The 27,844-nt window shown below is 43.7% G+C and overlaps 1 protein-coding gene across 2 annotated transcripts in view; it reads right to left on the minus strand.

Moving 5' to 3' along the window:
* macrod2 (mono-ADP ribosylhydrolase 2) overlaps nucleotides 1-27,844 on the minus strand; it is a 1,190,608-nt gene that overhangs the window by 360,835 nt on the left and 801,929 nt on the right. For both annotated transcript variants that reach the window (XM_036960545.1, XM_036960544.1), the window contains exon 6: nucleotides 13,233-13,354. In XM_036960545.1, coding sequence (XP_036816440.1) covers nucleotides 13,233-13,354 — 122 coding nt within the window. The remainder of the gene's footprint in view (nucleotides 1-13,232; nucleotides 13,355-27,844) is intronic.

A 27,844-nucleotide genomic window follows, 5' to 3' on the forward strand; every position in this document is an offset into this window, starting at 1 on the left:
TGGGAGAAATGTAGAATTATTTGTAATTTTTTTTGACGACCACAAATAGTCCCACAATTTGATGTTTTCCTTAAGCATCTGTCATTAAGCTATTTCTGGCTGGGTGGCTACAATGGGGCTGATTCTCTCTATCTCTCTGCCAGTGTGGACAGATAGTGACAGGACAGCAGACTGCATTTAGTGGCCTTCATCCCTTAGTCACACACACAAACACACACACACAGACAACTAACCTTACACACAATTCGGTCTCATTCAAAATCACATTTTCCCTAACCCTTAATATAACCCTAGCTCCTAACCCTAAAACTAACCCTAACCTAAACCTAATTCTTACCTTAATCCTGAACTCCCTAGAAATAGCATTTGACCTTGTGGGGACCAACAAAATGTCCCCAGTTGGTAAAATGTATGTTCATTTACTATTCTTGTGGGGACTTCTGGTCTCCACAAGTATAGTTAAACACGCCCATACACACACACACACACGCACACACACACTCCCCAGCTCCCAGAAGGCTACAGAAGCGTTTTGGAGTCATAACACACTGTCTGACTAATCACAGATTGACTGTTGAGAAAACCGCTGCAAGCCAAGCAGACTGGTGATGAACGTGATGACTGGTGTCATATGGTAGGATTACCCAGCCAGCCGCATTCCAGGGTGCATCCTCCAAGCATAGAAATAGATGGTCCAGCCACCACACAACATTGACTTGAAGGGGAATGTCTGTTCTAGTATTTATTTTTCTAAGTCTTCTAGGACCCAGACTCAGAGACCCAGAAGAAAGGACACTATCCCCCCAGCCTGGTGCTCCAGAGTCCGGGAAGCAATTCAGGGGTACTGGGTGTTGTGGGCTGAGGTCACGCAGTGCTGTCCAGCTGGGTTTTGTAGGCTTGCTGTCGTCAACAGCTGTTGTGCTGGTCACTCTGTGTCCTGCTGTGTTCAGTCAGTGTGCTGCTTTGGGCCTTGGCGGGGCTGTGACAGATTGTTCTCTCACCCGGAGAAACAACACTGGAGCCTGAGAGTCCTGCTGTGGGTCCAGTGAACAGGGTTATAATAGGAGTGTGACCAACACAGGCACACGCACACATATTGGGGATTTCATATAAACACGTGATTCTCCATCAGCACTAGACTTCCTCTATTTTGTCGGGGTCAGGGGCTACCATCTAGCCATCTGACATAGCTTGGACAGAGAGGGGTTATTAAGCCTTCACACTGCAGGCGTTAACGCTCAAATCAGTTTTGTTTTTCAAATCCATTTTGGAATACTGTCTCTCCAAACAGCAAGTTACAACCCCAAATCAGATTTGTGTGTGTTCAGACAGCAGTCATTTGCTGACATGGCTACGCTAGTTGTCATAGTAACAACGGGTGTGTGCACAGTGCTGTAGGCTGATTGGGTGGTGCTCGTGCTTCCTATCACTCAGAAGTTACGTATCAAGCTAAGGTGACAACAATGCCTGTCATGGATGTTTCCCAGTTGCTTTGAATGAGCGAGGGGGGGTTAAACTTTCTGCTGCAGTCAGCTGCAGTCACAGGGTTAAACTTTCTGCTGCAGTCAGCTGCAGTCACAGGGTTAAACTTTCTGCTGCAGTCAGCTGCAGTCACAGGGGTAAACTTTCTGCTGCAGTCAGCTGCAGTCACAGGGTTAAACTTTCTGCTGCAGTCAGCTGCAGTCACAGGGGTAAACTTTCTGCTGCAGTCAGCTGCAGTCACAGGGTTAAACTTTCTGCTGCAGTTAGCTGCAGTCACAGGGGTAAACTTTCTGCTGCAGTCTGCTGCAGTCACAGGGGTAAACTTTCTGCCGCAGTCACAGGGTTAAACTTTCTGCTGCAGTCACAGGGTTAAACTTTCTGCCGCCGTCAGCTGCAGTCACAGGGTTAAACTTTCTGCTGCCGTCAGCTGCAGTCACAGGGTTAAACTTTCTGCTGCCGTCAGCTGCAGTCACAGGGGTAAACTTTCTGCTGCCGTCAGCTGCAGTCACAGGGTTAAACTTTCTGCCGCAGTCACAGGGTTAAACTTTCTGCTGTCGTCACAGGGTTAAACTTTCTGCTGCCGTCAGCTGCAGTCACAGGGTTAAACTTTCTGCTGCCGTCAGCTGCAGTAACAGGGTTAAACTTTCTGGCGCAGTCACAGGGTTAAACTTTCTGCTGCAGTCAGCTGCAGTCACAGGGGTAAACTTTCTGCTGCCGTCAGCTGCAGTCACAGGGTTAAACTTTCTGCTGCCGTCAGCTGCAGTCACAGGGTTAAACTTTCTGCCGCAGTCACAGGGTTAAACTTTCTGCTGCCGTCAGCTGCAGTCACAGGGTTAAACTTTCTGCTGCAGTCAGCTGCAGTCACAGGGTTAAACTTTCTGCTGCAGTCAGCTGCAGTCACAGGGGTAAACTTTCTGCTGCAGTCAGCTGCAGTCACAGGGTTAAACTTTCTGCTGCAGTCAGCTGCAGTCACAGGGGTAAACTTTCTGCTGCAGTCAGCTGCAGTCACAGGGTTAAACTTTCTGCTGCAGTTAGCTGCAGTCACAGGGGTAAACTTTCTGCTGCAGTCTGCTGCAGTCACAGGGGTAAACTTTCTGCCGCAGTCACAGGGTTAAACTTTCTGCTGCAGTCACAGGGTTAAACTTTCTGCCGCCGTCAGCTGCAGTCACAGGGTTAAACTTTCTGCTGCCGTCAGCTGCAGTCACAGGGTTAAACTTTCTGCTGCCGTCAGCTGCAGTCACAGGGGTAAACTTTCTGCTGCCGTCAGCTGCAGTCACAGGGTTAAACTTTCTGCCGCAGTCACAGGGTTAAACTTTCTACTGCCGTCACAGGGTTAAACTTTCTGCTGCCGTCAGCTGCAGTCACAGGGTTAAACTTTCTGCTGCCGTCAGCTGCAGTAACAGGGTTAAACTTTCTGCCGCAGTCACAGGGTTAAACTTTCTGCTGCAGTCAGCTGCAGTCACAGGGGTAAACTTTCTGCTGCCGTCAGCTGCAGTCACAGGGTTAAACTTTCTGCTGCAGTCAGCTGCAGTCACAGGGTTAAACTTTCTGCCGCAGTCACAGGGTTAAACTTTCTGCTGCCGTCAGCTGCAGTCACAGGGTTAAACTTTCTGCTGCCGTCAGCTGCAGTCACAGGGTTAAACTTTCTGCCGCAGTCACAGGGTTAAACTTTCTGCTGCCGTCAGCTGCAGTCACAGGGTTAAACTTTCTGCTGCCGTCAGCTGCAGTCACAGGGTTAAACTTTCTGCCGCAGTCACAGGGTTAAACTTTCTGCTGCCGTCAGCTGCAGTCACAGGGTTAAACTTTCTGCTGCAGTCAGCTGCAGTCACAGGGGTAAAGTTTCTGCTGCCGTCAGCTGCAGTCACAGGGTTAAACTTTCTGCTGCAGTCAGCTGCAGTCACAGGGGTAAACTTTCTGCTGCCGTCAGCTGCAGTCACAGGGGTAAACTTTCTGCTGCAGTCTGCTGCAGTCACAGGGGTAAACTTTCTGCCGCAGTCACAGGGTTAAACTTTCTGCTGCAGTCAGCTGCAGTCACAGGGTTAAACTTTCTGCTGCAGTCACAGGGTTAAACTTTCTGCTGCAGTCAGCTGCAGTCACAGGGGTAAACTTTCTGCTGCCGTCAGCTGCAGTCACAGGGGTAAACTTTCTGCTGCCGTCAGCTGCAGTCACAGGGTTAAACTTTCTGCTGCAGTCAGCTGCCGTCACATGGGTAAACTTTCTGCTGCAGTCAGCTGCAGTCACAGGGGTAAACTTTCTGCTGCAGTCAGCTGCAGTCACAGGGGTAAACTTTCTGCTGCAGTCAGCTGCAGTCACAGGGTTAAACTTTCTGCTGCCGTCAGCTGCAGTCACAGGGGTAAACTTTCTGCTGCAGTCACAGGGTTAAACTTTCTGCTGCCGTCAGCTGCAGTCACAGGGTTAAACTTTCTGCTGCAGTCAGCTGCAGTCACAGGGTTAAACTTTCTGCTGCAGTCAGCTGCAGTCACAGGGTTAAACTTTCTGCTGCAGTCAGCTGCAGTCACAGGGTTAAACTTTCTGCTGCAGTCAGCTGCAGTCACAGGGTTAAACTTTCTGCTGCAGTCAGCTGCAGTCACAGGGTTAAACTTTCTGCTGCCGTCAGCTGCAGTCACAGGGTTAAACTTTCTGCTGCAGTCAGCTGCAGTCACAGGGTTAAACTTTCTGCTGCAGTCAGCTGCAGTCACAGGGTTAAACTTTCTGCTGCAGTCAGCTGCAGTCACAGGGTTAAACTTTCTGCTGCAGTCAGCTGCAGTCACAGGGGTAAATTTTCTGCTGCAGTCAGCTGCAGTCACAGGGGTAAACTTTCTGCTGCAGTCAGCTGCAGTCACAGGGTTAAACTTTCTGCCGCAGTCACAGGGTTAAACTTTCTGCTGCAGTCAGCTGCAGTCACAAGGGTAAACTTTCTGCTGCCGTCAGCTGCAGTCACAGGGGTAAACTTTCTGCTGCCGTCAGCTGCAGTCACAGGGTTAAACTTTCTGCTGCAGTCAGCTGCAGTCACAGGGTTAAACTTTCTGCCGCAGTCACAGGGTTAAACTTTCTGCTGCAGTCAGCTGCAGTCACAGGGGTAAACTTTCTGCTGCCGTCAGCTGCAGTCACAGGGGTAAACTTTCTGCTGCCGTCAGCTGCAGTCACAGGGTTAAACTTTCTGCTGCAGTCAGCTGCAGTCACAGGGGTAAACTTTCTGCTGCAGTCAGCTGCAGTCACAGGGTTAAACTTTCTGCTGCAGTTAGCTGCAGTCACAGGGTTAAACTTTCTGCTGCAGTCAGCTGCAGTCACAGGGTTAAACTTTCTGCTGCAGTCTGCTGCAGTCACAGGGTTAAACTTTCTGCTGCAGTCAGCTGCAGTCACAGGGGTAAACTTTCTGCTGCAGTCAGCTGCAGTCACAGGGTTAAACTTTCTGCCGCAGTCACAGGGTTAACCTTTCTGCTGCAGTCACAGGGGTAAACTTTCTACTGCCGTCAGCTGCAGTCACAGGGTTAAACTTTCTGCTGCAGTCACAGGGTTAAACTTTCTGCTGCAGTCAGCTGCAGTCACAGGGGTAAACTTTCTGCCGCAGTCACAGGGTTAAACTTTCTGCTGCAGTCAGCTGCAGTCACAGGGTTAAACTTTCTGCTGCCGTCAGCTGCAGTCACAGGGTTAAACTTTCTGCTGCAGTCAGCTGCAGTCACAGGGTTAAACTTTCTGCTGCAGTCAGCTGCAGTCACAGGGGTAAACTTTCTGCTGCAGTCAGCTGCAGTCACAGGGTTAAACTTTCTGCCGCAGTCACAGGGTTAAACGGCAGCTTTCTTGGCTCAGGCTGGTCGTCATCTTTCATCAGTAGGCCTTCCCTCCATCCCTCCTACTCTCCATCCTGACGACCCTCCATTTCTCAGCAAGACCTGATCAAATAGCTTTCCACTGTCAATGCATCCTGCAGACTGCTAGAGACGCAGCAAACTTCTTCCTCTTCTTCTTTTTCATAAAGGCTCAATTGCTTTTAAAAACCATACCAAAACCATATCTCAACTTTTTTTATTGAAGGTTGACGCACTTCCCCAGTCACGCTCTGCAGGTCCAACCAACAATGGGAGGTTGTCTACTCTATGGGTGACTGTGTTTGGCATGTTGTTCTAAGTCCATTTAGCAGCACGTGTCTATGGCTTTATCTGCCTGAAGAGTGGGTTTGGGCCCTACAGTACAGGGATTAGCTGCCCAGGCCAAGTGTGTTCTAATCTTTCATGCTCTGGTTTATTCTGTGTTACATTTAGTTTTGACTTGTATCTCTTTGTAATGCCGTGGAATCCCCATTAGGGAGCCCAGCGTCTAGCATTTTCAAAAACACACACAGATGCATAGACAGACTCACACAAACACGCACGCAGGCACACACACACACAAACACATACAGACACAAACACACAGGCTGGCTATTTGCCTGTCTGTTGTGGGTTACAACTGGGCTCCCCCACTCTGATCTAGCCCACAACACAGTCCAACTCAAATGAGCTTAGCACTGACCAGGTCCCTGGAATGATTGTGAGTCTGAAACAAGGCTGGAACGCGGGACCACTGTGGCTTATAAACAACAGAACTTGGAAGCAGAACTTGCACTTAAGGAACTACTATGAATTATAAACAAAATAACTTGGATCCAAGAATTTGGAGAAAAAAAACTTGGAACTCTCTCACCTAAGGACCCACTGTGGCTAATAGTTCACCTCTCTATCTCTTTTGAAGTTTAAGTGGATAGACGGGGAAGCAAAATACCAATGGAGGCCACATCACTGTTAGAAGAAAAGTAAGAGAGCGAGAGATGGAGAGTAAGAGAGAGAGAGGGAGAGAGAGAGAGAGAGAGAGAGAGAGAGAGAGAGAGAGAGAGAGAGAGAGAGAGAGAGAGAGAGAGATGGAGAGTAAGAGAGAGAGAGAGAGAGATAGGAGATACCTTTTTCCAATATAATGACTTATTTTTATTATTCATTATTTTATTACTTGCATAGTATTTTGAATACATTGTTGCTTTGGCAATACTGACCCAATGTCTTTCATGCCGATAACGTAGCTTCAATTTGAATTTGAGAGAGCGAGAGAGAGAGAGAGAGAGAGAGAGAGAGAGAGAGAGAGAGAGAGAGAGAGACAGAGAGAGAGAGAGAGAGAGAGAGAGAGAGAGAGACAGAGAGACAGAGAGACAGAGAGAGAGAGAGAGAGACAGAGAGAGAGAAATAACTATTTCTTAATAACAACAAGATAACAAATGTACAACATACGGGTTCTGTAAAATGTATATATGTTCCAAACTTTTGTGAATTAGCACAGTTACAAATAGAAATCAAACTGGATGGAAATCAGAAATAGAGGAAGGCCCGGACTAAAAACAAACTAAATATAACTATTGTAAAGTAGATTGTGTCTGTAAAATGTGTATAGTATGTATAAGCTGGAAGTAGAAGCCTAAGTGTTATTGTTTATTAGTTTACTCCAATTAGGGGAGGGGAGGTAGGGTTTGCAGGGAATAATAAAGGTATATTGAAGAAAAATGTGTATATGTATATATTTATATATATATATATATATATATATATATATATATATATATATATATATATGTGTGTATATGTATGAACGTGTATGTGTATATATAAATATAGAGAAAGTATTGACTTTGGGGGGGGTGAATAGTTATGCACGCTCAAGTTTTCTGTTTCTTGTCTTATTTCTTGTTTGTTTCACAATCAAAATATATTTAGCATCTTCAAAGTGGTCGGCATGTTGTGTAAATCAAATGATACAAACACCCCAAAAATATATTTTAATTCCAGGTTGTAATGCAACAAAATAGGAAAAATGCCAAGGGGGGTGAATACTTTTGCAAGGCACTGTATATGGATATATATATATTTACCATAAAAATATGTAGGATTGGAAATGATGCAGACAATTACATTGATGGAAACAACAATCTATGTGCAGTATTAAAGCTGATCCACCCCATGAAAAAACATGTTTCTTTAATAACGGAAAATAGAAACCTTTCTCGGTTGTCCTGTTCATAGCCAATGGAAGTAAAGTCCACATGGTGTGTGTGTGTGTGTGTTCATGCGCTCGCATGTGTATGAGTAAAGTAAAACTGTATATGTGGTAGATAATTCCACAGTCTTAGTAGGTCTCATCATCCTTCAAGACTGGACCAGTCAATCACAAAACTTCAAAACTTTAGGTTTTGTCCCAAATAGCACCATATTCCCTATGTGGTGCACATAGCACCCTATTCCCTGCTTTTGACAAGTGCTCATAGGGCTCTGGTCAAAAGTAGTGCACTATATAGTGAATAGCATGCCATTTGGGATGAATTCCCAGTGTTTTCACTCAAGGCCTAGCTCAACGCAGAACAGCTGTACAAATACCTTAGACAGGACTTATAGCTCCCCATGAAAACACTGGTCTGTTTCTAATAAATATATACATATTGGGTAAATACATTAGATAAACTGAAATAAACACATGGAATGTGTTCCAGAAACAAAACACAGAAAGACTGCGTTCCAAATGGCAACGCATTCCCTTTATAGTGCACTAGAGCCCCATGGGTCCTGGTCAAAAGTAGTGCACTGTTATAGGGAATAGGGTGACGTGCAAAGAGTAGACTGAAATGGTGGATAAAACAAAACCTAACACATGTATTTCTGAGGATTAAAGAGGTACAGGCTCTTTCTCTCTCCCCCCCTACCATTCTCCCCCGACTGTTCTAAACACTCATATCTTGTGCTTGTCTCCACCCCCCACCAGGTGTCTTCCCCCATTACCCCATTGTACTTATACCTGTGTTTTCTGTTGGTCTGTTGCCAGTTCGTCTTGTCTTGTCAAGTCTAAACAGTGTGTTCTCCCGTTTTACAGTATCTCTAGTTTCTGTTTTCTAGTCCTCCCGGTTCTGACCATTCTGCCTTCTCAGATCCTGAGCCTGCCTGCCGTTCTGTCCCTGTTTGATGCTTCCTTGGATTACCGACCTCTGCCTGCCCTGACCATGAGCCTGCCTGCCGTTCTGTCCCTTATTGACGATGTCTTGTATTACCGACCTCTGCCTGCCCTGGACCTGCCGTTTGCCTGCCCCCTGTTTTGTAATAAACATCTGAGATTCTAACTGTCGCCTGTGTCTGCATCTGGGTCTTGTCCTGAGTCGTGTTATCCTGCCTCTTTTCAAGAAATGATTTGCTACACAGCCTGCTAAGGTGCTCAGAATTGTCCATGCGATAGTTTGTTCCATATGACTAAATTCCCCAAATATTTCCCTTGAGTAGTTTTTTTTCAAAGTTTACACAACAATTCTGCGTTGACATATGTCCGAAAATATGCTGACCTGAACTACAATTTAAGACACCATATTGACAACCAAATAGTGTTTACCCCTTTTTCTCCCAAATTTTGTGATATATAATTGGTAGTTAGTCTTGTCCCATCGCTGCAACTCCCGTACAGACTCGGGAGAGGCGAGCCATAAGTATCCCGAAACACAACCCTGTCAAGCCACACTGCTTCTTGACACACTGCTCGCTTAACCCGGAAGCCAGCCATACCAATGTGTCAGAGTCCAGACAACCAATTCTAAATCATATTAATTTGGAGTTGAAAACCAGCCAATGTGAACCAACATTTTAAACCCCACAAACCAATATAATAGTGTAGAGTTATGTAACCCACACAGCCACTGACTTTACCTTCTCCCTAAGACTTTGAGGTCGAAAGAAAAAAATATATACTTGGTTATGTGTCTGAAAACATTCTGGCCTGAACTAAGGTAGCAAACCACCTGCCAAAGACAATAGATCAACAGTAACTGATGGTAAATGTTAGCATCAATGTCCAGGTCACCTCTAATAGTAACTTTCAACTAACATTATTTAGCTTTGGGTTGTGTTCTCAGAGGCACAGCCACTGAATGTATTTATCCCTTTCTTTGTGTTCCTTAATGTTTATAAATGTTTTCCCCTCAAATCATCTCTAAAGGAGGAAAACAAACTAAAATAAACTACCTTGACATATGTCAGAAAAGACGCTGGACTGAAAGACGCTGGACTGTTGGACTGAAATACGCTGGACTGCTGGACTGAAAGATGCTGGACTGAAAGACGCTGGACTGTTGGACTAAAAGACGATGGACTAAAGACGCTGGACTGTTGGACTAAAAGACGATGGACTATAGACGCTGGACTGTTGGACCGAAAGACACTGGACTGAATGACGCTGGACCGCTGGACTGAAAGACGCCGGACTTAAAGACGCCGGACTGAAATACGCTGGACTGCTGGACTGAAAGACGCTGGATTGCTGGACTGAAAGATGCTAGACTGCTAAACTGAAAGATGCTGGACTGAAAAATGCTGGAGTGCTGGACTGAAAGACGCTGGACTGCTGGACTGAAAGACGCCAGACTGAAAGATGCTGGACTGCTGTACTAAAAGATGCTGGACTGCTGAACTGAAAGATGCTGGACTGAAAGACACTGGACTGAAAGATGCTGGCCTGCTGGACTGAAAGATGCTGGACTGAAAGACGATGGCCTGCTGGACTGAAAGATGCTGGACTGAAATACGCTGGACTGCTGTACTGAAGGACTGCTGGACTGAAAGATGCTGGACTGCGGGACTGAAAGATGCTGGACTGAAAGACGGTGAACTGCTGGACTGAAGGACGGTGGACTGCTGGACTGAAATATGCTGGACTGCGGGACTGAAAGACGCTGGACAGCTGGACTGAAAGATGCTGGACTGAAAGATGCTGGACTGAAAGACGCTGGACTGCTGGACTGAAAGATGCTGGACTGCTAGACTGAAAGATGCTGGACAGCTGGACTGAAAGATGCTGGACTGAAAGATGCTGGACTGAAAGACGCTGGACTGCTGGACTGAAAGATGCTGGACTGCTAGACTGAAATACGCTGAACTGAAATATGCTGGATTGCTAGACTGAAAGACGCTGGACTTAAAGACAGTGGACTGATGGACTTAAAGACACTGGACTGATGGACTTAAAGACACTGGATTGCTGGACTGAAAGATGCTGAACTGATGGACTTAAAGACACTGGACTGATGGACTTAAAGACACTGGACTGATGGACTTAAAGACACTGGACTGATGGACTTAAAGACACTGGACTGATGGACTTAAAGACACTGGACTGATGAACTTAAAGACACTGGACTGATGGACTTAAAGACACTGGATTGCTAGACTGAAAGATGCTGGACTGATGGACTTAAAGACACTGGACTGCTGGACTGAAAGATGCTGCACTGTTGGACTGAAATACGCTGGATTGCTGGACTGAAAGATGCTGGACTGCTGGACTGAAAGACGCTGGACTGCTGGACTGAAAGACGCTGGACTGCTAGAATGAAAGATACTGGACTGAAAGACGATGGACTCCTGAGGGGCGCAGCGCTCTAAGGCGCTGTAACTTAGTAACTTTCAACTAACATTATTTAGCTTTGGGTTGTGTTCTCAGAGGCACAGCCACTGAATGTATTTATCCCTTTCTTTGTGTTCCTTAATGTTTATAAATGTTTTCCCCTCAAATCATCTCTAAAGGAGGAAAACAAACTAAAATAAACTACCCTGACATATGTCAGAAAAGACGCTGGACTGAAAGACGCTGGACTGTTGGACTGAAATACGCTGGACTGCTGGACTGAAAGATGCTGGACTGAAAGACGCTGGACTGTTGGACTAAAAGACGATGGACTAAAGACGCTGGACTGTTGGACTAAAAGACGATGGACTATAGACGCTGGACTGTTGGACCGAAAGACACTGGACTGAATGACGCTGGACCGCTGGACTGAAAGACGCCGGACTTAAAGACGCCGGACTGAAATACGCTGGACTGCTGGACTGAAAGACGCTGGATTGCTGGACTGAAAGATGCTAGACTGCTAAACTGAAAGATGCTGGACTGAAAGATGCTGGAGTGCTGGACTGAAAGACGCTGGACTGCTGGACTGAAAGACGCCAGACTGAAAGATGCTGGACTGCTGTACTAAAAGATGCTGGACTGCTGAACTGAAAGATGCTGGACTGAAAGACACTGGACTGAAAGATGCTGGCCTGCTGGACTGAAAGATGCTGGACTGAAAGACGATGGCCTGCTGGACTGAAAGATGCTGGACTGAAATACGCTGGACTGCTGTACTGAAGGACTGCTGGACTGAAAGATGCTGGACTGCGGGACTGAAAGATGCTGGACTGAAAGACGGTGAACTGCTGGACTGAAGGACGGTGGACTGCTGGACTGAAATATGCTGGACTGCGGGACTGAAAGACGCTGGACAGCTGGACTGAAAGATGCTGGACTGAAAGATGCTGGACTGAAAGACGCTGGACTGCTGGACTGAAAGATGCTGGACTGCTAGACTGAAAGATGCTGGACAGCTGGACTGAAAGATGCTGGACTGAAAGATGCTGGACTGAAAGACGCTGGACTGCTGGACTGAAAGATGCTGGACTGCTAGACTGAAATACGCTGAACTGAAATATGCTGGATTGCTAGACTGAAAGACGCTGGACTTAAAGACACTGGACTGATGGACTTAAAGACACTGGACTGATGGACTTAAAGACACTGGATTGCTGGACTGAAAGATGCTGAACTGATGGACTTAAAGACACTGGACTGATGGACTTAAAGACACTGGACTGATGGACTTAAAGACACTGGACTGATGGACTTAAAGACACTGGACTGATGGACTTAAAGACACTGGACTGATGAACTTAAAGACACTGGACTGATGGACTGAAAGATGCTGCACTGTTGGACTGAAATACGCTGGATTGCTGGACTGAAAGATGCTGGACTGCTGGACTGAAAGACACTGGACTGCTGGACTGAAAGACGCTGGACTGCTAGAATGAAAGATACTGGACTGAAAGACGATGGACTCCTGAGGGGCGCAGCGCTCTAAGGCGCTGCATCTCAGTGCAAGAGGCGTCACTACAGTCCCTGGTTCAAATCCAGGCTGTATCACATCTGGCCGTGAGTGTAAGTCTCATTGGAGCTTCTTTAAGAAAACCAGTAGTGCACCTGCCTTAAGAACCCTGAGACAGGTCATCTAGCAATAGCTGGACAGCTACTGTCTGATCAGGCTGTCAGGCTGATCCTTTGGAGTTGTGGCGAGTTCACACATCCACCTTCCCACAAGTGAGTTGTCTGGCAAAGAAATACTTATGCATCACTGCCACAAGTTCTCCCTCTGAGAGAGCATTTAGCACTGGGTCAATGTGGTCACATGCCACAGGGAAACTTTGACGCCAGAAACTGTCAATAGGCTGGTGTTCCTGGCATGGAACTTGTGAAGAAGGAAGCAGTGAATTGTTAAACTGAGAAACACACAGACTGTCTGCTTAATGCTTGAAGAAGTTAGTTTGAAAAGGTTTACAACTTGAATTCAGACTGAACTTCTTATATTTGGCAGGAATTTACATTTTTAATTACATCATGAGTACCTTTTGAACTATTTCTACTAGTACTATTTTGAAATTGAACTCCTATTCCTTTGTTTATGTTTCATCTTTGCACAGGTTTACCATGATGTGCAATATCCCCTTTCTGTTTCTATAAGGTTAAATGCAATATTTTGTCATTTATTAACTTTGAAGGGCTCATAAAATGCACACAGTATATCGTGGTATTATATCGTTATCATCAGTGGAAAATATTGTGACATGAATTTTAGTTCCCATCGCACAACCTTAGTGTGTACTCACCACAGAGCGCAGTCCGAACCCTTTGACCAGCTCCAGCGAGTTCTGGTAGCAGGCTGTCAGGTCCTTGGTCTCAGTTTCACCCACATGTCCCCTGGCCACAGGGCCCACAGTGTGGATCACATCTGGGAGAAGAGGGCAGAAAGAAGAAGAATATTAGCTAGCACAGTAGTATGGAGGACAGACAGAAGAAGAATATTAGCTAGCACAGTAGTATGGAGGACAGACAGAAGAATATTAGCTAGCACACTAGTATGGAAGACAGACAGAAGAATATTAGCTAGCACAGTAGTATGGAGGACAGACAGAAGAATATTAGCTAGCACAGTAGTATGGAGGACAGACAGAAGAAGAATATTAGCTAGCACAGTAGTATGGAGGACAGACAGAAGAAGAATATTAGCTAGCACACTAGTATGGAGGACAAACAGAAGAATATTAGCTAGCACACTAGTATGGAGGACAGACAGACGAATATTAGCTAGCACACTAGTATGGAGGACAGACATAAGAAGAATATTAGCTAGCACACTAGTATGGAGGACAGACAAGAATATTAGCTAGCACACTAGTATGGAGGACAGACAGAAGAAGAATATTAGCTAGCACACTAGTATGGTGGACAGACAGAAGAAGATAAGGAACAGAAGAGAGGACATAAGAAGAATACTTTAGTTACAGTGCCTTGCGAAAGTATTCGGCCCCCTTGAACTTTCCGACCTTTTGACACATTTCAGGCTTCAAACATAAAGATATAAAACTGTATTTTTTTGTGAAGAATCAACAACAAGTGGGACACAATCATGAAGTGGAACAACATTTATTGGATATTTCAAACTTTTTTAACAAATCAAAAACTGAAAAATTGGGCGTGCAAAATTATTCAGCCCCTTTACTTTCAGTGCAGCAAACTCTCTCCAGAAGTTCAGTGAGGATCTCTGAATGATCCAATGTTGACCTAAATGACTAATGATGATAAATACAATCCACCTGTGTGTAATCAAGTCTCCGTATCAATGCACCTGCACTGTGATAGTCTCAGAGGTCCGTTAAAAGCGCAGAGAGCATCATGAAGAACAAGGAACACACCAGGCAGGTCCGAGATACTGTTGTGAAGAAGTTTAAAGCCGGATTTGGATACAAAAAGATTTCCCAAGCTTTAAACATCCCAAGGAGCACTGTGCAAGCGATAATATTGAAATGGCCGTCCCTCTAAACTTTCAGCTCATACAAGGAGAAGACTGATCAGAGATGCAGCCAAGAGGCCCATGATCACTCTGGATGAACTGCAGAGATCTACAGCTGAGGTGGGAGACTCTGTCTATAGGACAACAATCAGTTGTATATTGCACAAATCTGGCCTTTATGGAAGAGTGGCAAGAAGAAAGCCATTTCTTAAAGATATCCATAAAAAGTGTTGTTTAAAGTTTGCCACAAGCCACCTTGGAGACACACCAAACATGTGGAAGAAGGTGCTCTGGTCAGATTAAACCAAAATGGAACTTTTTGGCAACAATGCAAAACGTTATGTTTGGCGTAAAAGCAACACAGCTGAACACACCATCTACACTGTCAAACATGGTGGTGGCAGCATCATGGTTTGGGCCTGCTTTTCTTCATCAGGGACAGGGAAGATGGTTAAAATTGATGGGAAGATGGATGGAGCCAAATACAGGACCATTCTGGAAGAAAACCTGATGGATTCTGCAAAAGACCTGAGACTGGGACGGAGATTTGTCTTCCAACAAGACAATGATCCAAAACATAAAGCAAAATCTACAATGGAATGGTTCAAAAATCAACATATCCAGGTGTTAGAATGGCCAAGTCAAAGTCCAGACCTGAATCCAATCGAGAATCTGTGGAAAGAACTGAAAACTGCTGTTCACAAATGCTCTCCATCCAACCTCACTGAGCTCGAGCTGTTTTGCAAGGAGGAATGGGAAAAAATGTCAGTCTCTCGATGTGCAAAACTGATAGAGACATACCCCAAGCGACTTACAGCTGTAATCGCAGCAAAAGGTGGCGTTACAAAGTATTAACTTAAGGGGGCTGAATAATTTTGCACGCCCAATTGTTCAGTTTTTGATTTGTTAAAACATTTTGAAATATCCAATAAATGTCGTTCCACTTCATGATTGTGTCCCACTTGTTGTTGATTCTTCACAAAAAAATACAGTTTTATATCTTTATGTTTGAAGCCTGAAATGTGGCAAAAGGTCGCAAAGTTCAAGGGGGCCAAATTCTTTTGCAAAGCACTGTAGTTGTTATTTTACATAAAACAGAAAAGTGACTTTTTTATTTCAACCCAATCTAACAGAGACACATACACACACCACACATTCTCATCTGACATGGGACTTGAACCGGCAACCCTCTTGTCGCTGAGACGCCTCTATAACAGACAGAGCATCCTTCAGTTCACTTTAGCTCCACTATCATTTCATCAGCACAGCGAGTGCAGCGAGTGCAATTCACACTCAGCAGAACTAGCCCCACGAGTGCCCAGGATGTGGGAATTCTGCAGTGAAACATTTGAAGAGATAAGTACAACCATTGTTCCATTCTATACAGAGCTGATTCCACCTGCTTGAATCTGAAGGCTCTTTAGAAAATCTGCTCTTTATGCTTCCTCTATCATATTATTGTCAGGAAATACGACAAGATAGGAGTATGTGTCTTCACATTAGGACAATGGGTGAGTTTTGCCTAAAATGAATACAGTGGTTTCATCCCAGATGGCTCCCTATTTCCTATATAGGGCTCCCCCACAGGGCTCTGGTCAAAAGTAGTGCACAATATAGGGCATAGGGTTCAATTTGGGATGCAACCATTTACTCAGTTAATGCAATGGCAGTGCAGATAGACAATCAATTACAAGTTTCATACTATCTATTCAAATATTCATATCTCTGGCTTTGCTCTCCTCCGCTCCTGTGGCCTGTGCATAGCAATGTGGGTGGCTGTCAATCATCCTATGTCATGTGCTCCAGTCTGGGCTGTAGCCAGACTGCAGAAGAGGAATATGCATGGATGGACAAACGGGGAAACAAATGCAAACACACACACCCACCTACGCTCGACGTACACACCCACCTATGTTTGACGCACACACCCACCTACTTTCGACACACACACACACCCACCTACGCTCAAAGCACGCACCCACCTACGCTCGACGCACACACACACCTACGCTCAACGCACACACCCACCTACGCTCAACGCACGCACACACCTACGCTCAACGCACACACCCACCTACGCTCGACACACACACCCACCTACGCTCAACGCACACACACACCTACGCTCAACGCACACACCCACGCACACACCTATGCTCGACACACACACCCACCTACGCTCGACGCACACACCCACCTACGCTCGACGCACACACACACCTACACTCAACGCACACACACACACACCTACGCTCAAAGCACGTAGGTGGGTGCGTGCTTTGAGCGTAGGTGGGTGTGTGTGTGTGTCGAAAGTAGGTTGGTGTGTGCGTCAAACATAGGTGGGTGTGTACGTCGAGCGTAGGTGGGTGTGTGTGTTTGCATTTGTTTCCCCGTTTGTCCATCAATGCACGCACACACCTACGCTCAACGCACACACACACCTACGCTCGACGCACGCACACACCAACGCTCGACACACACACCCACCTACGCTCGACACACACACCCACCTACGCTCGACGCACACACCCACCTACGCTCAACGCACACACACACCTAAGCTCGACGCACACACACACCTACGCTCGACACACACACACACACACACACACAACTACACTTGACACGCACACACACACCTACGCTCGACACACTCACAACTACACTCGACGCACACAGCCACCTAAGCTCGATGCAACCACATAACTACGCTCGACGCACACACCCACCTACGCTCAACGCACACACACAACAACAGTCTACCTGTACTGAACAAAGTCTGCACCACAGAGAAAGAGAGAGAGGGAGGGAGAGAGAAAGGGAGAGGGAGCAGAGGGAGGGAGAGAGAGAAAGGGAGAGGGAGCAGACGGAGGGAGAAAATGACAGAGAGAGAACTGTTGGAGGAGATTGAGAGAGAAAGAAGGACAGAGACAGGGAGAGAAAAAGAATGAGGGAGGGAGAGAGAGATAGAAGATAAAGAGGGAGATGGGTTTCCCTGAAACCCTAAAATGTGTTAGACTCAGTCATTACATAATGATATTGAAATCATTCTCACCACATTGCATTTCAATTTACCTGTGAAAACATTCGTTTGACAGCTGGCTAGGAAAAAAGCTTTTTTCTTTCATCTAATTCTCACGCAACAAATTATTTTATTTACTAGCTTATACATCATCAAGTGATTTAGCTAGTACATCGTGACTGTTTCTAGAACAACATCACACAAATAATGTTTCTGAATAGGACACAGTCATTATATTTCAGCCTGCGCCCCAAATGGCACCCTATTCAGTATTACATGCACGACTACCCTGTGGGACTTGGTCAGAATTAGTGCACTCTATAAGGAATAAGGTATCATTTGGGATGGAGACAATGTTTTTGAATAGAGCACATCAGTCATTGTAATTCATTGAAAAGCGTTACTAGGTTTAAGATACATAAATCTCACTTTATAGGCTATTAAAGATTGATGACCATGACTCATTCATTACAGATCGCACATCAAATACTCATTTCTGTTCTCTGAAATCTTAAACACTGTTAAATATATATACTGCAACTCATCCTGAGCCACTTGGTGTGTATGTTTGTGTGTGTGTGTGCCAGTCTTAAGGATTTGTCATAAGGAATAGCCATGTTGTCAAGAGAACAGGAAAATGCTGGCACCCAGGCTACCACTAACCTACCTGACCATGACCATTCTAACGTCATGGGAAACTGACTCCACTAACCTACCTGACCATTACCATTCTAACTTCATGGGAAACTGACTCCACTAACCTACCTGACCATTACCATTCTAACGTCATGGGAAACTGACTCCACTAACCTACCTGACCATTACCATTCTAACTTCATGGGAAACTGACTCCACTAACCTACCTGACCATTACCATTCTAACTTCATGGGAAACTGACTCCACTAACCTACCTGACCATTACCATTCTAACTTCATGGGAAACTGACTCCACTAACCTACCTGACCATTACCATTCTAACTTCATGGGAAACTGGCTCCACTAACCTACCTGACCATTACCATTCTAACTTCATGGGAAACTGACTCCACTAACCTACCTGACCATTACCATTCTAACGTCATGGGAAACTGACTCCACTAACCTACCTGACCATTACCATTCCAACGTCATGGGAAACTGACTCCACTAACCTACCTGACCATTACCATTCTAACTTCATGGGAAACTGACTCCACTAACCTACCTGACCATTACCATTCTAACGTCATGGGAAACTGACTCCACTAACCTACCTGACCATTACCATTCTAACGTCATGGGAAACTGACTCCACTAACCTACCTGACCATTACCATTCTAACTTCATGGGAAACTGACTCCACTAACCTACCTGACCATTACCATTCTAACGTCATGGGAAACTGACTCCACTAACCTACCTGACCATTACCATTCTAACTTCATGGGAAACTGACTCCACTAACCTACCTGACCATTACCATTCTAACTTCATGGGAAACTGACTCCACTAACCTACCTGACCATTACCATTCTAACGTCATGGGAAACTGACTCCACTAACCTACCTGACCATTACCATTCTAACGTCATGGGAAACTGACTCCACTAACCTACCTGACCATTACCATTCTAACTTCATGGGAAACTGACTCCACTAACCTACCTGACCATTACCATTCTAACGTCATGGGAAACTGACTCCACTAACCTACCTGACCATTACCATTCTAACTTCATGGGAAACTGACTCCACTAACCTACCTGACCATTACCATTCTAACTTCATGGGAAACTGACTCCACTAACCTACCTGACCATTACCATTCTAACGTCATGGGAAACTGACTCCACTAACCTACCTGACCATTACCATTCTAACTTCATGGGAAACTGACTCCACTAACCTACCTGACCATTACCATTCTAACTTCATGGGAAACTGACTCCACTAACCTACCTGACCATTACCATTCTAACGTCATGGGAAACTGACTCCACTAACCTACCTGACCATTACCATTCTAACTTCATGGGAAACTGACTCCACTAACCTACCTGACCATTACCATTCTAACTTCATGGGAAACTGACTCCACTAACCTACCTGACCATTACCATTCTAACTTCATGGGAAACTGACTCCACTAACCTACCTGACCATTACCATTCTAACGTCATGGGAAACTGACTCCACTAACCTACCTGACCATTACCATTCTAACTTCATGGGAAACTGACTCCACTAACCTACCTGACCATTACCATTCTAACTTCATGGGAAACTGACTCCACTAACCTACCTGACCATTACCATTCTAACTTCATGGGAAACTGACTCCACTAACCTACCTGACCACTAACTTATCATCTAACTGTTCTTCATAGAATCCTGTATGAACGGTTCCACCAGCCTTATTAGCCTTTAAAATAAAATTATTTTTTGCAATTCATTACATGTAGAGTATCATAAGGCCTTTCTTTGAGGGCCCGAGTGATGTTACGCTTGATACCGGGACTCCGAGGCATGCACTGAAATCGCTAAGCAGCTAACTTTGAAGCAGTGCGCCAATGCGTGTTTCCCTTTATCAGAAGAACGTCATTAATGACCTCTGAAGCATCGTTTGATCCCGTGCTGTTTCAAACCGTGTTGCAAAATGCGAGATCCCACTGATTTCGCCGTAGTTCCAGTGAGTTCTTCGATTCTAAGCCGTTTTCAAACAACGACCTCCACTGGACATCGTACTTACACATATAGTTAGTGTTTTGTAGCAACAGTTTGACCTGACCGGTAGTGTACTATAGCAGGTAGGGTAGGGAACTATGGAACTATGGCACTACGGAACTAGGGAACTAGGGAACTATGGAACTAGGGAACTAGGGAACTATGGAACTATGGAACTAGGGAACTAGGGAACTATGGAACTAGGGAACTATGGAACTATGGAACTATGGAACTAGGGAACTAGGGAACTATGGAACTATGGAACTATGGAACTATGGAACTATGGAACTAGGGAACTAGGGAACTAGGGAACTATGGAACTATGGAACTATGGAACTATGGAACTAGGGAACTAGGGAACTATGGAACTAGGGAACTATGGAACTAGGGAACTATGGAACTATGGAACTATGGAACTATGGAACTAGGGAACTATGGAACTATGGAACTAGGGAACTAGGGAACTATGGAACTAGGGAACTATGGAACTATGGAACTATGGAACTAGGGAACTATGGAACTATGGAACTATGGAACTAGGGAACTATGGAACTAGGGAACTATGGAACTATGGAACTATGGAACTAGGGAACTAGGGAACTATGGAACTAGGGAACTATGGAACTAGGGAACTATGGAACTATGGAACTATGGAACTAGGGAACTATGGAACTAGGGAACTATGGAACTAGGGAACTATGGAACTATGGAACTAGGGAACTAGGGAACTATGGAACTAGGGAACTATGGAACTAGGGAACTATGGAACTAGGGAACTATGGAACTAGGGAACTAGGGAACTATGGAACTAGGGAACTAGGGAACTATGGAACTATGGAACTATGGAACTAGGGAACGAGGGAACGAGGGAACTAGGGAACTATGGAACTAGGGAACTATGGAACTAGGGAACTATGGAACTAGGGAACTATGGAACTATGGAACTAGGGAACTAGGGAACTATGGAACTATGGAACTATGGAACTAGGGAACTATGGAACTATGGAACTATGGAACTATGGAACTAGGGAACTATGGAACTATGGAACTAGGGAACTATGGAACTATGGAACTATGGAACTATGGAACTAGGGAACTATGGAACTAGGGAACTAGGGAACTAGGGAACTAGGGAACTATGGAACTAGGGAACTATGGACCTAGGGAATTAGGGAACTATGGAACTATGGAACTATGGCACTCAGGAATGTGAGGGTACGAGGTCCAATCCTGTTGAAGGCACACTAGAAAATTGTGAAACCACACTTTCTTTCTGCACTGTTGTTCAAATCATTTGTTTTATTTAGTATAGTATGAGCTACTGTCTTAAAGGAAAATTCCACCCCAAAACTATATTTTGGTATTTGTTTCATTACTCCATTGTTGACATAGTCCCAAAATGTTTTGCTTGTCAGCAATCAAGTTTTCATCCCTGCATGATGTATTTTGCAGTATATGATGGTGCCTTTTGCATCATGGGATCAAACAGGGACGATTTCTGTATTTTGAAAGTTATATACAGTATCTTGAAAACTTGAATGCTGACCAGCAAAACAGTTTGCCATAGTTTTTGAAACATAGTAAACTTGAAGGGAAAAACAGGAAGCATTATGGAAGATGCAAATTTGGGTGGTAATCCAACTGGTTATAGGCTACTAAAGCCAACGACTTGCTGCTACGCCACAGAGTTTTGATGATAACAGTGGAGAAAAAAGCATATTTGATAATCACTGCTATTTATTGGTGACCAGCAGATGTCACTAATGTGACTTGTGAACAGATAATGAAGCTCCTAGGAACAAACTGTTTTCCGGCACAATTTGGTGAAATCCTTCAGAAAGCTTCGGTTTCCCATCACTAGTTATATCCGGACACAGTGGTGTTAGGAAACTTCTGGTTTACAGTCCAGATCTGCAAGTCACATTATGATGGCTTGCAAAGTGACATGTAATTCCTATTGGGATCCAGCTTGAGTTAGGATATCCAACAAGTGGATATATTAATCAACCTGCATTCAGAATGACTGCCAGGGTAGGGAAGATTGAATACTGAGACTACCACAATAATCTAAACTGGAACAACCATACCAGTAACAGGTGCACTAAGTCTAACTAACAGATTGGATTAGTTTAGAAAAATATATATGTTATTTATCTTTGTGTAACATAAAATGTATCAACCAATCAATGAACATGCAAAAACAGAGATATTAAAACAAACAATTCTGAAAATCACCCTGCAATAGAGCATGCTGGGAAATATGATATTTGGTTCTGTGTAGAACCATTCTTGCCTTCCTAAGAACCCTTCTTGCTAGCCAAAGAATCATCAAACAATCCTGTCTTTCAAAAACGGTTATTAGAATGTTAAAGGTTCTAAGTAGAACCCTTTGACTTACAAATAACCTTTGTCTTCCAAAAAGGGATCTTCAGATTAAAAAGGTTTTGGAACCCTTTTTTCAAAGAGTATAGAAATATTGTACACAGAACATAAAAGTTTAAAATGTGCTCCATTCTCTGTGCACGCTGGATACACTCAAAGCCGAAAAGTGTCTAATTTCCTTGGAACCAGCAACTCTTCAGTTCAAACTAGTTTACTATCTTCCCACTAATATCCTTTGTGCAGATACAAACAGAAACATGTTCTTCACCTTTTAGGAAAAAAACTGTGTTGTATAAATATTGATCTGAAGTGGAAACGTGGAGGATATGAGCGGAGACATGGGTTCTGGCGAGATAAGAACTGTTTAAACTTTCATGAATTCACTGGTGGTCTGGTTATTGGTGCCGGCCCAACACTGTAATTGGCATGCTGCTCTGTTGTAGTGTTGAGTTTCTATTTATTATGGATGAAAAACAACTCTGAAGCACATACAACGTACCCCATTAAAACCACATTGTGGTGTACATTGTGTGTTAGTGTGTGTGTGCTACACTGGAAAGAGGTACACAATGCTTCAGACAGCTCCTATCTCATTACTGTCTCTACCAGCAGCAGCTTTGGTTAGTAGGAGATCTGATCATGCGAACACAAAACCTCTTGTTTCATATGAAGTAATCTTTTATAAGGTATCAAACTTTGCCCTCAAAAACTCTAATTCCACTTGCCTCATCTTAGTAGAACGCCATGTTGCATCCCTGTACATAACTGTCTTTAAGAAATGTCTCATTTAGCCATTTAAAGCTAGCGACGCTGACTAGATAAAAGAAGCTGCTTCACTTACACTGTATAAGGGCTCCTGAAATAAAAAGTTGAAGTGAACTACGAGAGGAAGCGGGGTGAGACAACTGATCCACTGTGAGAGGAGTGCAGCCAGCTAGAAGATTTTATTACCAACCCTTTTTAAATCCAGCAAAATCCCATGCTTATTTGAGATTCTGTGTGAAAGCGTATTAGCAGAGCTATGAGAAAATTATGGAAATCACACTAAACTACCCGTTTGCTAAAATGTATGAAATGGTTCTGATGGGGAAATTGCTATGCACTGGGCATGAGAACTGGTGTGTGTGTGTGTGTGTCTGCTCACTAAAATAACACAATGCAATAAATTACCTATGCATGATTTGACCTTGAGGATGTCTTGGCAAAAGGTTCTTCTTTGCACCTCGTACAAATAAATGAATGAAAATAAATGAATGATTTTTTGCATTCTTTCTCTGTGTTTGTTGGCTAAGGAGATGGTTATTTATGATTGGCCTGTGCTTTTCAATGAATATATTATACATATTACAATATTATACACTATACATCTTGTCCCAAACAAAACAGAACTCTGAGAATGCATGTGAAAAAGAAGCGGGGTTTGACAGGCGATTTATCCTAAAAATGTTTTTGTATTGTAGAATGTTCTTTCGCTTTTATCTCCCTCTCTTTATTCTCCTTCCTGACAGGCTTATTTCTGCAGATCAGTATATCTACATTACTGTCACAGGGAACAGAGATGCAGAGAGACAGACACACATGCATACAATTATCCTCTGCAGGCTTCATACAAGAAACAAATAACTCTCCATCTTAGCAGGTGAGGTAGACACCATGAGAGCCATGATGGGAAAGGTACAAACCATGCTGATAGAAGACCAACAGTCGTTCCTGGGCTAATAGGAAGCGGGTTGGGTTGATTACTGGTATGATAACAAACGCTATCCAGGGTGTTGTATCTAGATCCTAATGGCCTGATGAAATGTTCTAAGCAGAGAGGAGAGAGATGGTCGTCTGGGAGGAAGAGTTGGGCCTGCGTTGAAAGGACAAATAGATAACTCCTCAAACGATGTCTACTAAGTAATTGATAACACGTCACAAATCCAAAGTCAAATGCTAGGGGCATTGTTTATTGGGAGGTTTATTCGTTTTTCAATTTTTCAGAGGTTTTTATTTCATAGCACAACCAAAACAGCATTAGATGTATTATATTATTATATGGTATTGAATATAATACTGTAGGTATATACTTGAACTTCAAGGGTTGGCTGGAATGCTGCTTTCCCATGAATGCATCAGGTACAGAATAAGCCTGTGGGTAGTGGGGAAGGGAGGGCTAGATAGATGAATAGTCATCAGCAGTGGGTTTTTGTGAGGTGAGTTGCGTGCCTGGTCATGTCACCCTAAGCTAAGTGACCATAGCAGCAGATAAGTCAAATGGAAACATTGGACAGGAGCTGATCAGCCATGAGTGTGATTGCCAAAGCAAGAATCCCGTAGACGGTGTGTGTGTGCGCGCCTCTCTGTCACCTCTCTGTGACCCATGCAGAGAGAGGAGACTGCTCACAGCCACACAGGCAACAGTTCTCCTATTGATCTGTTCTCATTACATATCTGAACGGTGCCTAAAGATTACCCTGTTTTTTCACTAGGAAACAAATGCGTCAGTAACATCAGTCTGCTGTTTACTGTACCTGTACAACACCAATGAATAGACAACATTAACATGAGGCATAACGGGGAGGCCACTCATTAATACAGTATATTTGTCAAACTGATTGGCTTACAGTCTGCATTAATATGTTAAGACATAACATTCTAGAATTTCAATAAATTGAGGTTGACGAAGAAGAAGAAAAATAATAAAAAGAGAAAGAAGAAAAAAATAAGAAAAATAAGAAGAAAAATAGAAAGAAGACAGAAAGAAAAATAAGAAGAAAAATAAGAAGACAAAGAGAAAGAAGAAAGAAAGAAAAATAAGAAGAAAAATAAGAAGACAAAGAGAAAGTAGAAAGAAAGAAAAATAAGAAGAAAAATAAGAAGACAAAGAGAAAGAAGAAAGAAAGAAAAATAAGAAGACAAAGAGAAAGAAGAAAAAAAAGAAGATGAAGAAGTTATTCTGCAGTGTAAAAGTAATGTATTGGGTTTTTACTCACATTCTTCTCCTCTGCCTGCAATCCTATTACTCAGAACACTGATTGAAATCTACAGAATATATTTCCTCTGCAAAGAGCTGAATGATTATCCTGTGTTTCCACCATCATGCAAATGAATCTTGTTTTCTTCATCATAACAATGTCTGTTGTGTAAAAGAAGCAGGTCTGCTTTCAAACGCCTTTTATTCCTTCCATTAAACTAAATTTTTCTTATTTCATTTGTGTGCTGCATTCTCCTTTCCATACAATCCCTGACAAATTAATACAATAATAAATAAATTAACACACACACACACAAACCAATAAACAACATCAGGGACACGCTGCTGCTAAACAGACATACAGGGAATCAGAGTGGCTTGTTTTGTTATCCTCTCTCGGGTCTATTCAGCGGAATATAATGTGTGTCTACAGGAGAGTTGGGGAGGTTTAATCCCTTCCGAGAACACAAATGAACGGGATGGGTGAGCACATCAGATTGATGTACAGTGAATGGAGAGGGGATTTGTTCGTGGAGTGTGTGTCTGGCATACAGTACCAGTCAAAAGGACACACCTACTCATTCAAGGGTTTTTCTGTTTTTTACTATTTCAACATAGGGTCATTGTTCTTTTTTTAATTTAACATTTAACGTCAACAGTGAAGAGGTCGAATCCGGGATGCTGGCCTTCTAGGCAGAGTTCCTCTGTCCAGTGTCTGTGTTCTTTGCCCATCTTAATCTTTTCTTTTTATTGGCCAGTCTGAGATATGGCTTTTTCTTTGCAACTCTGCCTAGAAGGCCAGCATCCTGGAGTCACCTCTTCACTGTTGACGTTGAGACTGGTGTTTTGCTGGTACTCTTTAATGAAGCTGCCATTTGAGGACATGTGAAGTGTCTGTTTCTCAAACTAGACACTCTAATGTACTTGTCCTCTTGTTCAGTTGTTCACCGGGGCCTCCCACTTCACTTTCTATTCTGGTTAGAACCAGTTTGCGCTGTTCTGTGAAGGGAGTAGTACACAGCGTTGTACGAGATCTTCAGTTTCTTGCCAATTTCTCACATGGAATAGCCTTCATTTCTCAGAACAAGAACAGATTGACGAGTTTCAGAAGAAAGTGCTTTGTTTCTGGCTTAAGCCTGTAATCAAACCCATAAACGCTGATGCTCCAGATACTCAACTAGTTTAAAAAATGACAGTTTTATTGCTTCTTCAATCAGAACAACAGTTTTCAGCTGTGCTAACATAATTGCAAAAGGGTTTTCTAATGATTAATCAGCCTTTTAAAATGATAAACTTGGATTAGCTAACACAACGTGGCATTGGAACACAGGAGTGATGGTTTCTGATAATGGGCCTCTGTACGCCTATGTAGATATTCCATTAAAAATCAGCCGTTTCCAGTTACAGTAGTCATTTATGTCTACACTGTATTTCTGATCAATTTGATGTTATTTTAATGGACAAAAAGTGACCCAAAAAGTGACCCAAACTTTTGAACGGTGGTGTATGTTTCTAAACATGTATTTATTTCTGTACTTAAATGCAGAGGTCAAGGCCAATGAATGGGCAGCTTTGTAAAGGATATGCTGAATGAGTGGACTCTGGCCTCTTTGATTCCAAGGTTTGAGGGTAAGTAAAATGAAAAAAGTAAAGTGAAATGTATTTTTGAGAGTGGGACGACACATAGTTTAATTGACCCTGTGTGAAACAGCATCTACATCTTCCACGATGTCATCGACAAACAATAGTACAATGTTAATGGAAACTTGAAAGACTTAACTTCACCAGGTGCATCTTAGAACCTTGCAGCCACTTTGGGACTAGATACAGTGCCTTGCGAAATTATTCGGCCCCCTTGAATTTTGCAACCTTTTGCCACATTTCAGGCTTCAAACATAAAGATATCAAACTGTATTTTTTTGTGAAGAATCAACAACAATTGGGACACAATCATGAAGTGGAACGACATTTATTGGATATTTCAAACTTTTTTAACAAATCAAAAACTGAAAAATTGGGCGTGCAAAATTATTCAGCCCCCTTAAGTTAATACTTTGTAGCGTCACCTTTTGCTGTGATTACAGCTGTAAGTCGCTTGGGGTATGTCTCTATCAGTTTTGCACATCGAGAGACTGAATTTTTTTCCCATTCCTCTTGCAAAACAGCTCGAGCTCAGTGAGGTTGGATGGAGAGCATTTGTGAACAGCAGTTTTCAGTTCTTTCCACAGATTCTCGATTGGATTCAGGTCTGGACTTTGAGTTGGCCATTCTAACACCTGGATATGTTTATTTTTGAACCATTCCATTGTAGATTTTGCTTAATGTTTTGGATCATTGTCTTGTTGGAAGACAAATCTCCGTC

Source organism: Oncorhynchus mykiss, chromosome 23 (assembly GCF_013265735.2).
Source record: "Oncorhynchus mykiss isolate Arlee chromosome 23, USDA_OmykA_1.1, whole genome shotgun sequence".
Taxonomy (NCBI): Eukaryota; Metazoa; Chordata; class Actinopteri; order Salmoniformes; family Salmonidae; genus Oncorhynchus; species Oncorhynchus mykiss.